The following is a 14,787-nucleotide window of genomic DNA, read 5'->3' on the forward strand; positions in this document are numbered from 1 at the left end:
ACGAAGGAGTGCACAAGCCTAATTAAGCTTTCCTTCTTCATCCCGGCCTTGTGGTTGGCGACCCGTCTGATGAGACGTATTGGGTTTGTAATCTTGGCTGTAAGGCGGAAAATGGCCTCGCCGTTGCCCCGTCGCTTGTCTATAATCAGGCCGAGCACCCGGATTTTGTCGACCTCCGGGATCACTTGGCCGTTCGTCGTCACGATCTTGATGGCCTCGTAATCCCTCGGTTCGCTCTTGTTAAGTGTAACGTACTTCGGTGGTAGCACCGTCAGTTCTGACTTGCTCGGTGATGAGATCAAACCGGAACTGTTCAGCTGGTCTTCGATCACGTCGACGGCTTCTTGCGGCGTGCTCTCATTGTGCAATGCAATGCTCCTAATGCAATGCAATGCATTGCATCTGATGCAGTGAGATGCAATGAAGAAGGCGCGAAGCTAATTTTCATAGAGGGAAGAAATAAATACCGCACTTTCCCCCGAAAGACGGAAGGTCGAGATGTCTATACGAAGTATGGATAGTTGTTCTATCGGCCGCATAAATATGTCGGCATTCTTTGTAATTAAATTAACAAGCATGGTGTCACGCTCGTACAGGCAAACGTGAACACAAATCGGTTCGATGACGGCGGACACTCGCTGTCAACACACTTGCGTGAGGAATCGCGGCAGCAGTCGCGAGTGAGTTGCCTTTCGTACTGCATCTGGCTTCAACGCGAACTAATGCCGAGAACACATCGCACATGCCTAAAGCGGCCAGCGACCCACACCCGCTGTCCCGATTTACATCTTCACTTTCCACAGCTGCGGCCGAAGTAGCGTGAGCCATCGCTCCTAGATCACGCCGCTGACTGTGAGCTATCCGGCGAGAACGCACGAGCAGCAGCAGCAGCAGACAACCACGCTCAGCAAGAGAGGCGCAGGGAATGGGGTGGAGGGAGGCGATGCTGGAAAGAAAGCTTCGCCTTAAAGGAACTGTTGTTTATCCAGCCATATTCGAACTAGCGATATATGAATTTCCCCTCTGGGCGCTAGCTCTACAGCCGACCACTCTTCTAGCTGAACGGTCGAAGGAACGTCGACCTCCACAGTAAGCTATGTGGAGAGATTACCACACTCAACCATATTATCTGGGACCGCTGGAAGGACCCTCCCCCTACTCTCTCATGACTGCTCCCTCTACGCCGTGACCAGCCAGGAGGATCAGCTCCAGGGCGTGAACAGAGCCGGGGAGGCGGCTGGCAGGCAAGACCTGACAGGATACCCTCCCCCCTTGAACAACACCTTTTGCCGAATAAAATTTTGCCTACCTACTGTTGTGCCCGTACAACCAGCCCGGATTCCAAATCTACAAGATGCAGAATTCATCCTGCGAACGCCCTTTGGATAAACCCGTGGCTGCGGCGAAAGGCACAGCGCCCTAACGCTCCCTTGACAACTTAAGATGCTGCGCCGCCAGGCAGCTGCGTCCTGTGTAGGAGCATCGGCGATCGACATGTCCAAACGTGCAACAAAGTACTAGACAGCCCGGCGCCGTATTTTCTTCTCCCTGGAGGTCACCGCGCATGGCAAATTTGAAGCGGGTGGCCAGCGCGGTCGCTGGTTGGACCTCTCGGACGACCGTCGAGTGCTGGCTTTGTATTGGGCCGTTTGAGGGACAATCGTTTCTCTGGGCTTTATAAGACCCAACGCCGCCGCCTGCAAGGAGAACCGAATCCACCGAAGCACCGTGAGCCGAGTGCCGCTCTCGAGTGGAGTGAGATGTGTTACGCGTTGGAGTCTCGCCGGACGTCGCCGTGCGGGAACAGTCGCGGTTGCTGTTAGCTTTTGGCTCCCGTGCCGATCCGATCTTCTCCTGTATAATGAACTGTATATAGCGTATAAAGTCCCTTTCGTTATTCTCACCAACGCCTGACTCGGAATCTTCGGTACCCACTAGAGAGCTGGCGACGCTCTGTCACGAAACGGGTGACGAGCGTTACAGGACCATCTCAAAGTCGCAACACTACCGACCTGGCAACCAAATTGAAATTAAAAGGGTAAATAGACAACCAGGAGTCACCAAAAAGAAAGTGAGAGAAACATAGACAATGGATTGGATGAAAAAAATGGAAACAACAAGGACCATGGAAATTTACAAGAATGAGAAGAAATAAATCTGAAGGGAAAATCCGTGCGATAACACGAAGGTAATTCCCTCCCGATTTGAAGCTTGAGGTGATTTCCTAAGGACAAAAACATGCAGGAGCAAATTTTCGCAACTAGATCAGGCATGTGTAGGCGGCACAGGAAAAATCCAGAGACCACTCAGGACATGTTAATAGAATGCGAAGGAATTCACCCAATGATACTCGCAGGTAACTTGCACTTTCCAGAAGCGCGTGTATTTAAAGTGGACGGAAGCATCAACTGGTCAACAGTCGCGATAAGCAAGCGTCATTAGGAGTATTGGTGGAGTAGGAGTACCATCTGGGCTACACCGCCGACAAGTTTTACCGGTAACGTAACGCTTTTTCACTCCGTACCACTTTCCGCTGAAAACTACGTCGAGTGGAGAGACCGGAGACTCCTGGAGGCAACCGGTTCCCACTGGGACGACGTGCTGCATTCGAATCACTTTTATCGGCGAGAGATGTCAGTGAGAGCTATAGTTCGGACGAAGCTTAGTCACCTGTGGAGAAGTTTGCAAACATTTGCGGGTAATAATTCCATGCAGCAAAAAGAAGGCTTGTCCTTCGTGTGGTCACTTAAGGGCGCGGTCCAAATCTTGTCCCTATTTGAAGTTTTCCGAAGTATACTGGGATCGATCGATTGATTGATTGATTGATTGATTGATTGATTGATTGATTGATTGATTGATTGATTGATTGATTGATTGATTGATTGATTGATTGATTGATTGATTGATTGTGTTTATGGACAAAAGCTTCAATCAGGCTGCGAGGTATACGCGTGGTTGTTTGCGAGGTTGATTTGCCGGGTTTTCATGCAACTAAATTTCAGTACCCGAGCGTTATCCCATTCCTCCTCATCGCAAAGGCGCATTGCAAGTGTGTGCGTTCTTGCCAGTCGGCGCCAGTGCACACCTCAAAGCATCCAGTGCACACCTCAAAGCATCCAGTGCTATACCTTAGACTCACGCTACCATCCAATCTCTGGGTGTGTAGGAGGCAGGCTTTTGTTAAATTTCTGACGCTCACCCACGTCAGCTCCCCCCCTCGCCAGACTCGTACTTATCACAATTTTGCCGTGGAATACGAGCACAGGACCACTTAAACAATGCAAGAAACTCTGCGACACTTCGCAATAGCGAGGTCGAGGAAAAAAACGATTCAAATACTCATTGAAGTTGCGCAGAAATACCGCACTGCCTTCATTCTTTTTTTATTAAAACCTGAATCAATAGCATTCGCCTCTTATTTCTTTTATTTTATTCATTCATTCATTGATTCATTCATTCATTTATTTATTTCCTAGCTCTAAAGTTCCGGAGGCTCGATAGAGACGAAAGGGGAGTATATAAGTAGTCATTAGAAAACATCTCGATTGTTTTCGGCGTAGGTGATGACAGCGACGAAGGCAGCAAGGTGGCTCCAGTCGTCGGTGGTCGGTGGTACTAATGCGTGAAAGTAAACGCCGATGTCGCATGGCCTTACCAGTACCAGATCTTTAGTGCGAGATGAAATGTCAGATGGACGAAGGAACAACTCTACTTTAAGGTCAATTTTAGTGCAATAAATCTCAGTGTAGTGCAGAAGGCCTAACGTCTTCAGCTGCCATTATTCTCTCTCTATCTCTTTCTCTCGATCTCTATCTCTCTCTCTCTCTCCCTTTACGTTCTCAACAGTACATTACCCGCTGCGGTGGCTTAGCGGATATGTCGTTGCGCCTGGTGTGATAGCTAGAGCATGGCGGTGCTGTGCTGAGGGATGTGGGTTCTACACGAACTGTTACGGACTAATTCCCAGCACGATAGAGGTTCTTTCGGAATTTGTAGCCATCTAAGGCAAGAAGACAGGGGCGTAGCCGGGAGGGAGGGGGGGGGGGGACTTATGGGGCTTGACCCCCCCCCCCTTGAAATCTTTTCGTGCTGTCATGCCCCGCCGACTAAAGCAACCTCGGCGCCGGAAATCATGCTCGATTTTGTCCAGTGGCCTTTCCACTCTCGAAAAGGCATTTCAGCGCAAACATTAAGAAATTGGGCTGAAATTCACGGCAACGCCAATGCAGCGGGAGTAACATCGTAATGCCCCCCCCCCCCCCTCCCAAGGAGCTCCATACGAGCAGTTTCAAAGGTGTTTTGATGGCTAGCGGGCTTGTCGCTGCATCTCGCGGAGGACGTGGAATCTAGGGAGCGCTTGGATTTCAATTCTGAAACTTTATGTCTATAAAGTTATCATAACATTTTGATGCGAAAGGTGCACTGACAGTTCCAAAGTCGTGCTTTAGATTTATAATTCCGGAACTTTGCGGGTTTAATGTTATAAACATTTCCCGCCAAAGGTGCATTAAGTTTTCGAAAATCGTACCTCGGACCATACAATGAGAAAGAGCAAATCAACACCCTATCAGACAAGTTTGCTAAGTACGCAGCGAGGTCCTATTAGTCGAAGCGTTGTGGAGGTTCATTCGTGCCATTATGACACAGAAAAGAATATCAACATGTTTTTCACCTGCGCCAAAGCATCCATGTCAAGACACTAAACCCAGCGAAGGTAACTACGTTCTTATTCATTTTTCGACTTTTACTTTTATTCGCGAGTACACATTTAGCCTCTTCACTTTTGTTGTTCTCGTTACCCGCGGGCTGCCAGAGCCAGCCAGAGCGCATGCGTTTTTCTCGTGTTGCCCCGACCACCGCGCGGCGCACTTCGGTGCGTATTCGTTTGTCCGACCGAGTGGCTTTTTGCCTGGCAGAGTTTTGGACGCTTTCTGGCTAGCAGATGAGTAAAAGAAAGAATGGTCCCTCGCCACCATCACAGCGGGGACACGACGGATTGCAACGCGTTCGCTTGAGCGCAATCTGTCCGGAAAGTCCTGTCTCGCCGGTGTAGGATGCCGAGGAGTATGCGTATGGTTCTCTGTGGGTCAAGCGTATCACGTTTTCTTCGATATTCATTCGGTAGCCACATGAGGTGCCCAAAGTGGGCATTCGATTGTGGCCAACATGCTTTCCTTCGCGTCTTTTTTTTTTTTCATTTTGGTGCCTGCGCCCCAAAAAGAAATATAAAGACATTGTTGCGGCGCAGCGAATTGCCGCATGGTGAAACTTCGATTTCGTTACTTCTCTTGCGGCGGATAAAGGGCCATGGGACGCTTCAGTTGCCGGGTACTCTTATTATATTATTGCGATAGCAGTTATATGGAAGCTCCAGGCGCATTCCTGCCATCGCCGTCGAACTCATGTTCTCTATGAAGTTCAAAGGCGATAACATCGTGACCGCCCTCGGCATGTTGCATGTGCGAGTGAAAGCAAAATGTGGTGAGGGGGCGGCATAGGTGAGCCGACGATGGTTGCTCAGTCTTGTGTGTGCAAGGGAGAAAATAGGGGAGGAAGCGCGCCGCCTTCAGTCGCGCGCGATGCATCGGGGGATTGGAGGGAGGAGGGGGCGGTGATCTTTGAATCTGTGGTTGCGCAACATGTTTATTTGCCTTGGTTGACGCATCATATATAGTGACTTTTGCTTATATACGTAGGTTTATTGGATAGTTATACGTATATTTAAATACTTAATTGCGAGGTTTTGTGTATATGTGCAGTGAACTTTGTTTCCAGTTACACATTTTTGTCATTTATCAAGGTGTATCTTCGCATTTGTGTATTCCATTGTATCTTCGTATTTCTAATGTACGTAGGCGAGTCAAATGAAAGTGAGCCAACTCACCCTGCGCAATATTGACTCGCTTCATTATCTGCGACGCATGCGCGAGGCACAGAGGCGTCTCTCATTTACAAAAGTGACACGCAGGTGTGAGGATCAAGGTTTTTTAATCCTCTCATACACTAGGTTGAACATGGTTGCGTCACGTAATGGACATTCCAAAGTTGAACGGTGGGGTGTCGTGAGGTTCGTGACAGATGATGTTTCCCAAAAAGAAATTAGTTGCCGTATGGCCGCCGTGTACGTTCAATATTGCATTTCATTGGCCACTGTAAAGCGTTGGAGCAAACGGTTCAAAGAAGAACGGGAAAGTTGCGAGGACGATCCAAGACCGGGCCATAGCCACCGTGCAATAGCCTCCAACACAATTGCAAAGGCTGATTAGAAAAGAAAGGATGATAAGCATGGAAGAATTTGCAGGGCGTGTGAACATCGGTCACGGTTCGGGACCTACAGTAATTCATGAACATCTCGGTTATCAGCTCTTGTGTGCGCAATGGACGTCCAATATTTTGAACCACCGCTAGAATATGGAGTAGTTCGGCGCTGCCTTCACTCATCAAATCCGGTATCATGATGAGGGTGACGACGTTTTGTCTGCAATTGTGACCGGGGACGAATCATGGTGCCACTACTACGAGCCTGAAACACGACGGCAAAGCTTACTGTGGAAACATTTGAATTCACTACCCCTAAGGAAAGCAAAGGCCGTCATTTCTGTCGGAAAGGTGTTGTTGACTTCTTTTTTCGATCGTCAGGGGCCATTATTCATCGAATTTGCTAAGCCTGCAGAGCCTATCAATCGTTTGCCATGTTATGCAACGTTGGATCGGCTGCGTGTCACAATCAAGAACAAACACCGTGGAAAATTGAGGAGTGGGGTCATCTTGCTCCACGACAATGCCCGTCCTTACGTCGCTGGTGTGGTTAATACAAAACTGGCAAAGTTCAAGTGGGAAACGCTGCAACATCCGCCATACAGCCCAGACCTCTTGGCTTGCGGCTTCCACATTTTGGAGCATTAAAAAACATCTCAAGGGAACCATATTTATGTCGTACAATTACGTGAAATAGTCAGAGACATTTTGAAGCAACAACCCAAGGAGTTTTATTAGAATCATGATACTAGTTAGTCAGTGGGACAAATGTCTAAATGCTCATGGAGGCTACTTTTAAATAAAGTACCCTGTTTGTTATATATTCGCATTGGCTCACTTTCATTTCCCTCGCCTTCATACATTTTGCATAACTTCTGCTTTCTATATATTCTCTCTGCTTAGACCATAATTTTGGTACAATTACTCATCATACACGACCAGTGACAGCTGCTTCTGCACAACAAATTGAAACAAAGGAAAGCGTCATTGAGATTTTTCCCTGGTCCTTGCATATGTAAAAAATGTAAACAAGCTTCTTGAATGACAGAGAAAGAGAGAGCTGCAACTGAGAGAAAGGCAGGGAGGCTTATAAAGTTTTATAAAAATATTTGTCCGCATCGTGTTCATTTCATGGCCTTTACATTTTTCATATCGGCGACATACACTGCTTTGCTGGTTTGAAACTGATATAGCTCTAAAGTTCGTGTGATATTTGCTTTACGTATTAAATATAGAGAAAACATGGAAGCATTGATATCAGTTATTTCCGGCACAATTTTTCAGACATACGTGTATATTCTCTTATGACCAAATACACATTTTACTCGTCTTTACAGTGCGTCGCGTTCAAGATGTCGTTTGCAGTATCTTTGGCAATGGCAACGCACTTATAATTTATGTTTAATGTATGTGATCCCTGGACAAATTCTATAAGGAGGAGACCGAGCTGCATCGGCCCATAAAGCGGCGAAGGCGCTTTTCTGCTTCATAAGGACGACGGGCTTGTGTGATCATCTGTGACTACTAAGGCAATTTCAGTAAGACCACACGCGTCAGCGAACTCACCGCAATTTCCTTCTTTCCTTCCCTCCTCTCTCTCCCTGTGATCTTTGTTTTCCCCTTTCCCATTGCCCCGGTGTAGAGTAGCCAACCAGACGTTATTCTGGTTAACCTCCCACTCTTCTGCTTTTCTCTTTCCTCCTTTCCTTCCCATGTACCACTGGGTATCTGCAAGAATAGACAACATGGGCCACTGTAAAGTGTAATTTAAATGCAATGAGCAAATTCTGAGAACTTCAGGCACTTTTCAGTATGTCGGCCTGGATCTAACATCATTTACGCCAACTTGACCTTTCCTCTTCTCACATTTCCCTGCAAGAAGTAGCAGGCCACAGACAAAGCTTTTCCGGCCGGCCTCTCTGCTTTCTCAAATTAGGAATGTTCCCCTATCCCTGTTGGCCGCTGGGTATGTGCGCCATTTTGTTCTGTCTACGAATAGGTGGAGTTGGAGTAGACCACTTGGGACATTGGGTATGTGCCAGTAGTTATGTGCAAGAATAGACAACTTGGGCACTGAATGTGTGCGACTGGGCAAGTGTCACTTGGTATGTGCCCGAATATTCCGCTTCGCCCATTCGGTATCTGCAAATGCGAATTTGAAACTAAGTATGTGAACGTCCTCCAGAATGGGTCTGTGCCTATGTGTACATGCGCGGATATACAAGCCAGGAGGTATGTTTACAGGAGGTATTCAGAGACCTGGATTGGGAAGAATTGGGGATAAAAATTAATGGAGAATACCTTAGTAACTTGCGATTCGCTGATGATATTGCCTTGCTTAGTAACTCAGGGGACCAATTGCAACGCATGCTCACTGACTTGGAGAGGCAAAGCAGAAGAGTGGGTCTAAAAATTAATCTGCAGAAAACTAAAGTAATGTTTAACAGTCTCGGAAGAGAACAGCAATTTACAATAGGCAGCGAGGCACTGGAAGTCGTAAGGGAATACATCTACTTAGGGCAGGTAGTGACGGCGGATCCGGATCATGAGACGGAAATAATCAGAAGAATAAGAATGGGCTGGGGTGCGTTTGGCAGGCATTCTCAGATCATGAACAGCAGGTTGCCATTATCCCTCAAGAGAAAAGTGTATAATAGCTGTGTCTTACCAGTACTCACCTACGGGGCAGAAACCTGGAGGCTTACGAAAAGGAAAGCTATGGAAAGAAGAATGATAGGTGTAACGTTAAGGGATAAGAAAAGAGCAGATTGGGTGAGGGAACAAACGCGAGTTAATGACATCTTAGTTGAAATCAAGAAAAAGAAATGGGCATGGGCAGGACATGTAATGAGGAGGGAAGATAACCGATGGTCATTAAGGGTTACGGACTGGATCCCAAGGGAAGGGAAGCGTAGCAGGGGGCGGCAGAAACTTAGGTGGGCGGATGAGATTAAGAAGTTTGCAGGGACGGCATGGCCGCAATTAGTACATGACCGGGGTTGTTGGAGAAGTATGGGAGAGGCCTTTGCCCTGAAGTGGGCGTAACCAGGCTGATGAGGATGATGATACAAGCCAAACAAGAACCAAAGTGTTACATATCGACAGCATAAAATTTTAGAAGTCCACTACAGCGAAGTGGAAAAGTCAGCGTCAAGATCAGCCGAGCGTGAAGAAAGTGGTGAAATTAACCGAATGGAGCAATAGCGTGCACTCAGTGTGGATCGTTGAGCAACAAAAAAGTGCAGATGTCCGAACCGGAAAATTGATCGAATCGACTAGAAAGAAGGGAAAATTTGACAAAATGGTGTCTCTCTACATTGCGTCACTGTTATTCGCATGAACGCTTGCATTAATCATGACAGGAGTTCCACCGGGTATTTTTTAAAGAAACTCATGGGATAGCCTTTAGATAGGAGCACACTAGACTAGTTGGACATGTTACTAGTCTCATCCAATAATGCGACATGGAAGTCGCATTATTAAACGACGAACCGAAATGAACAATTTTTTCTTCGCCAAGTAGCAAGCGGAAATGCCAACGCCGTACACTGTGACAGAGTGTGCAATGCGCGCGTTGGGGAAGAAGAAGAAGTATTCGTTTCGGCAGGTCCGCACAGCTAGCCCTCGTGAGGAATCCTTTCTTCCGAGACTGTCCAGGACTACTAAACCAGAAGAGCAAGACCTCAGAACCAGGCGATGGACATCTTTCTCCCCCACCGACTCGCGGGCGCCGATCTCCGAACAAGCGAGTCGTTTGACTGCCAGGAAGCTTTTGGTTACGCCCCTTTCCAGAGGAGGATGCTCTTTCTCATTCTTTTCGGACTCTTCTCGGCTCATTGCCAAACCGTGATGATTTCCCACGTCACCGATGACGTCGACCATTGGTGCAAGCCACAAGCCGGTTTCAACATCTCTGCAGCCGATTGGAAGAATATTGCCATACCGATCGAGGCCGATGGACGCTTCAGCCGCCGCCGCATTTACGAACGCTGCATGCCACCCGCTGAACACGGCGATTCCGCTGAGCATCGCAACATCGGCGCTATTCTAACCGGGGCCGACGAGTGGTACAACCGATGTGTACAGGACACCAGCGACACACGCGTCGTGCCCTGTGAAGAGTGGGACTACGACGTTAGGACGCCCGAGGCAAGTGCGGTGAGCTCTTGGAACATGGTGTGCGACCAACGTTTGCTTCCAGCCACCCTTGTCGCCCTGCACAACGCCGGCGCCGTTGTTTCCCTTATACTGGCCGGAGCATTCGTAGACTACGTCGGCAGGAGAGTCATACTACTGTACTCCGCCGCAGCGGTAATGACCTGCATGGTGTGCACCTTCGCGGCGACAAATTACGTGCGCTACGCTGCGGTGCGCTTCCTTGCAGGGGCCAGTGTCGCGGTACACACGATTTTTACCTGCCTCATACCGTTCGAGGTGATGACGCACGCGCACAGGCCGCAGCAAGTGCTCCTCGTGGCGGCTCTGGGCCTGGCGTTATGTGAGGTTTGGAGTGTCATCATCAAACCCATGGTCATCGACTGGCGTCTGAAGCAGGTCATGTTCCTGGCCCCGACGGCTCTCCTGCTCCCGGCTTTGTCTACCGCCCGAGAGTCGCCTCGTTGGCTCGTCGCGAAAGGAAGACTGGACGCGGCCGAAGCAGTCATGATGCAGGCTGCCGAAACCAACAATACCCCGCTTTCTGTCACTGCCTGTCTCGTGGAGAAACTGAGAGAACAGATGAAGAACCATGCAAGTCGCGATGGTTCGGACACGGAAGACTTGGTCGACTATCGCTCCCTCCGGCGTCGAGCGTTAGCTATGTTTGCCGTTTGCTTCTCCATATCTTTTGTTTTCTACCTCGATGTCTTCTCGACAGCGCAGTATAACGAATTTTGGATCCCATGCCTCACGGTTGTCGTCACACTCACAACATACGCGGGGATGCACTTCCTGATGACCGGCGTCGCACTCGTCAGAGTGCTCAGCGTGTGCTTCCTGTTGACGGGCGCCATTCAATGCGCGCTGAGTGTGGCGGTCGGTACTGGATACGTCATGATCAGCAAGACCTTACTCGTCCTGTCCAAGGGCATCTCTAACGTAATCCTTGTACACTGTTTCACCTACGTCCTGGAACTCTTTCCATCCGCAGTGCGCGCCGGTGTCGCCTGCTGGGCATTCGCCTTCGGGCGTGTCGCGGCCATGTGCGCGACAATGACCCTCATCCTGAAGCCAGCTGGACACGAAGACCTGGTGTTCGCCGTTGCGGGACTTTTCCTCTTCGTCTCCTTGCTCGTCATCCGGCTCCTTCCACGGACGACAGTGGTGGAAGAAGCACGAATCGTGTCCAGACACTCTTCATACTTCACCAGGATGTCCATGAATTACATGAAACTAACCCTCGTACAGAGGATATTACGCAATAAGTCCAAGACCGGAAGCGTGGAGAGCTCGAAGTCATCCAGCAAGAAGAGCGGGAAAAGTGGTGGCAGCAAAAGTCCTGGAAGTTTTAATGTGTCTCGTCGATTTCGAACCGAGGAAATCATGGAATGAAGCCACCGGAAGCTTAGCATGAAATGACTGAGCGCGATGTCCTGTTGGCGACATCAAAAAGTCGCTTCTTGAGTTCGTATCTGCTACATTAACGATTTTAAATGTTCATTTGCACTCAGCCCAAAGAAAAGCACAAACTTATGTTCTAACTTCCTATCTGTTTTGACGGTACAGAGTATTTCTGTGTGTTTCGTGAGCGTTCGTTTTTACCTGACAAATATAATTTTATCCTTTCGATAGCTAAAGCATTGGCCCTCTGAAAGTTGATGTGTGTTTTTGACCACGAGACTATTGAAACTTAATCAGAATTCCAGGCTGCACGTTGGCAATGGGAAAAAAGGACCATGATTTTTTCCATTGCGAATATATACATAAATTCATGCACAGATGTTTTAATGACTACGCGCACGTATAGTACATATGCATGCCCCCCTGACCAAAATTACTGGGAATAGGGACTTCCCGATAAAGGAGACTTTGTTCCTCGGTCTACAAATGTAACTTCAAGTTGAAGACTACAGTCCAAAGTGATTTCCACAGTGGTCGGACTACCACTGCGCCACAGTTCCCCTAGTAAGTTAAATATGAAACTATAGTGCACCGAGCCATGCATGCAATGAGATGCAATGAAGAAGGCGCGAAGCTAATCTTCAAAGGGGGCAGAAATAAATGCCGCCGTCTCTCCCGCAAGACGAAACGGAAGGTCGAGACGTCTATACGAAATATGGATAGTTGCTCTATCGGCCACATAAATAAGCTGTATCGGGCCTGGCAACCAGGGTCCTCAAGCTTGGACACCATGCTGTGTAAGCCTGTCAGCCGGGAGTCTCATATAAAGGCGCAAGAGTCCAATAAATCGTATTGTTACTCTTCAGCGCGGCCAAAAATAATTGACGCCATAAATATTTCGACCACATAAGGTTCCTTAACGTGTAGCTAACGAACGTTTTTCCCTTCGCCCCGTTCAACTGCTGTCTCCGCGATGGCGATCGAACCCGCGACATCGAGCTCACCATCGCAACGACCAGAGCCAGAAAGCTGTACCGCAAGGAGAATGGCCAATCTGTGAGTGTGGCATCTCCATAACCTTTACAATACGAAAGTTTCTTCTAATGTATAGACGTAAAGTAGGAATGACAAAATACGGCAGTTTTCAGTTGCATTGCATACAGAAATTAATATCAAGGGTAATAATAATAAAATAATATCAAGGGTGGTTATAGTAAGCCGCAATTGCTGCTCTGCCTTCCTTCTCGAACATGTCAGAAATTCTCTCTAATTTTTTAAGCAGGGAAGGCGCAGTAGCTCTAGCCAAGGGTTTCGCGGGAGGCGCATGCCTTTAATCTAAAGTGTCTCCACGTTATTTGCACGCACTACCGCATGCGAACAGTACACTGGGCCTATCCTGAAGGCATCGCCTCTTTGAGTAGACCAACTCATGAGCTAGAATTGTGCCACAGGAAACCTTTACAAAATGTTGAAAGTGTTCTTTGAAACACGTGGTATAACGGGCGACAGCATTTCTGCTGAATGCGCCTATGTTTCTTCGACACGAATAGATGTTTATTTTGACTGTTACGCAACGTTAAACAAAAGTCTGCAAGGTTATCAATAAAGAAAACAAGTACGCTCAGTCAGTCGAGCCGGATTCGAACCAGCGACCTATGGATGTCCTCTAGGGATGAAACCTCTACAGTCCGCCGCTCTAAAAACTGAGCTATCGACGGCACGGTGAGAACGTGTCTACCGGCTTGTCTGGACTGCACAACAACGTGGCTGAGTAACGGCATAATGAAGGCCTAGCACGTGGCACGCAGTGCGAAGGTGTCTCTGGAGTGGCAGCGTTTGTGCTTGAGAAGAAAAGAGCGATTGCGCGCCTTCTATGCGTCTTCCTTCCTTTGTAATCGAGACGTGTTGTCGCTAACTGCTAAAACCACACGATTAAGCGTAGTATAAACGCGAGTGTTGGTTGAGTTTCTTCAACGAGTGCCTCGTTCTCAATATGGATGATTGACCAAGAATATAGGATCATTCTTGGATATAATTAGTCGAATCTCAAAACAAACCCTAATATGAAATTTCGAATATATCAAGACAAGAGAATGAGTTTACATTTTTCAATATTCGAGAATTTACCAAGGAAGTCATCCTGATTTATTTATGAACCTCACAACAGCTGCAACAACATCTGTATAATAATGTCCTTGAGCGCAGCCTTTCAAATATAGAATATGGGGAACGGCTAGATTCGATCCACCACCGTGAGATCGTCCCACTGAAGTATGCTTTCTTAATCGAGAGAAAGGGCGGCATGACAAGAAGTATTCTACCGTCTCATCCTCACCACAATAAGGAGGAGGGCGCTAGACCAGATATATGCAGAGAATAGATTAATGAAGATATTCGACAGATGAATTTGGTAAATAGGCGGCAGTTTTGATTACTGTCGTCTTCCTCCTCCGTTCCTTCTAAATCTCCAATGAAAAACGCTAACTTGAAAAACGCTAAAAAGAAGAACGCACGCGTCATCCATCTATACACCCATAATGGTTGCCACTGTATACACAAAAGCGCAACGACGATGGACGAGGCAAACTTAGGAATGCTTGCTTAATGCTTGCTTTCACGGAAATGAGTCCTGCTCCTGTTGAACAACAGCTGGAAGCTTTAGCGGAAAAATCTCAAGAAAAAGTGGATTGTACTGGTTTTGTATAGATGTCACTCACCGCCCCAAGCTGGGAGTACCAGCCCAGATCCAAAAAGTCAATCCTGGAGTTTTGTTCCAGCCACTCCAATTTGATCAAGAATGGTATTGCTCTCTCGAGCCTAAGGAACGCTTTGTGGAAGTCGTGCCTCCGCAAAGTAGGCGACGGCGTCTCAGGGCAAGTAGCCCGGCTCCAGATGGCGGCGTTTCCACATTCCGTCATATCCTCGTCGGGAAAGAAAATTGCTCGAACGATTAAAGAATCAGGCAGCGAG

The 14,787-nt window shown here is 47.9% G+C and overlaps 1 protein-coding gene across 1 annotated transcript; it reads left to right on the forward strand.

The window, feature by feature from the left end:
* Positions 1–10,107: 10,107 nt before the first annotated feature.
* LOC126543614 (solute carrier family 22 member 13-like) lies at positions 10,108–11,808 on the forward strand. The gene has a single exon (XM_050190721.1). It carries the CDS (start codon positions 10,108–10,110, stop codon positions 11,806–11,808), a length of 1,701 nt encoding a protein of 566 aa, XP_050046678.1.
* The last annotated feature ends 2,979 nt before the right edge of the window (positions 11,809–14,787 follow it).

This window comes from Dermacentor andersoni, chromosome 10 (assembly GCF_023375885.2).
Source record: "Dermacentor andersoni chromosome 10, qqDerAnde1_hic_scaffold, whole genome shotgun sequence".
Taxonomy (NCBI): Eukaryota; Metazoa; Arthropoda; class Arachnida; order Ixodida; family Ixodidae; genus Dermacentor; species Dermacentor andersoni.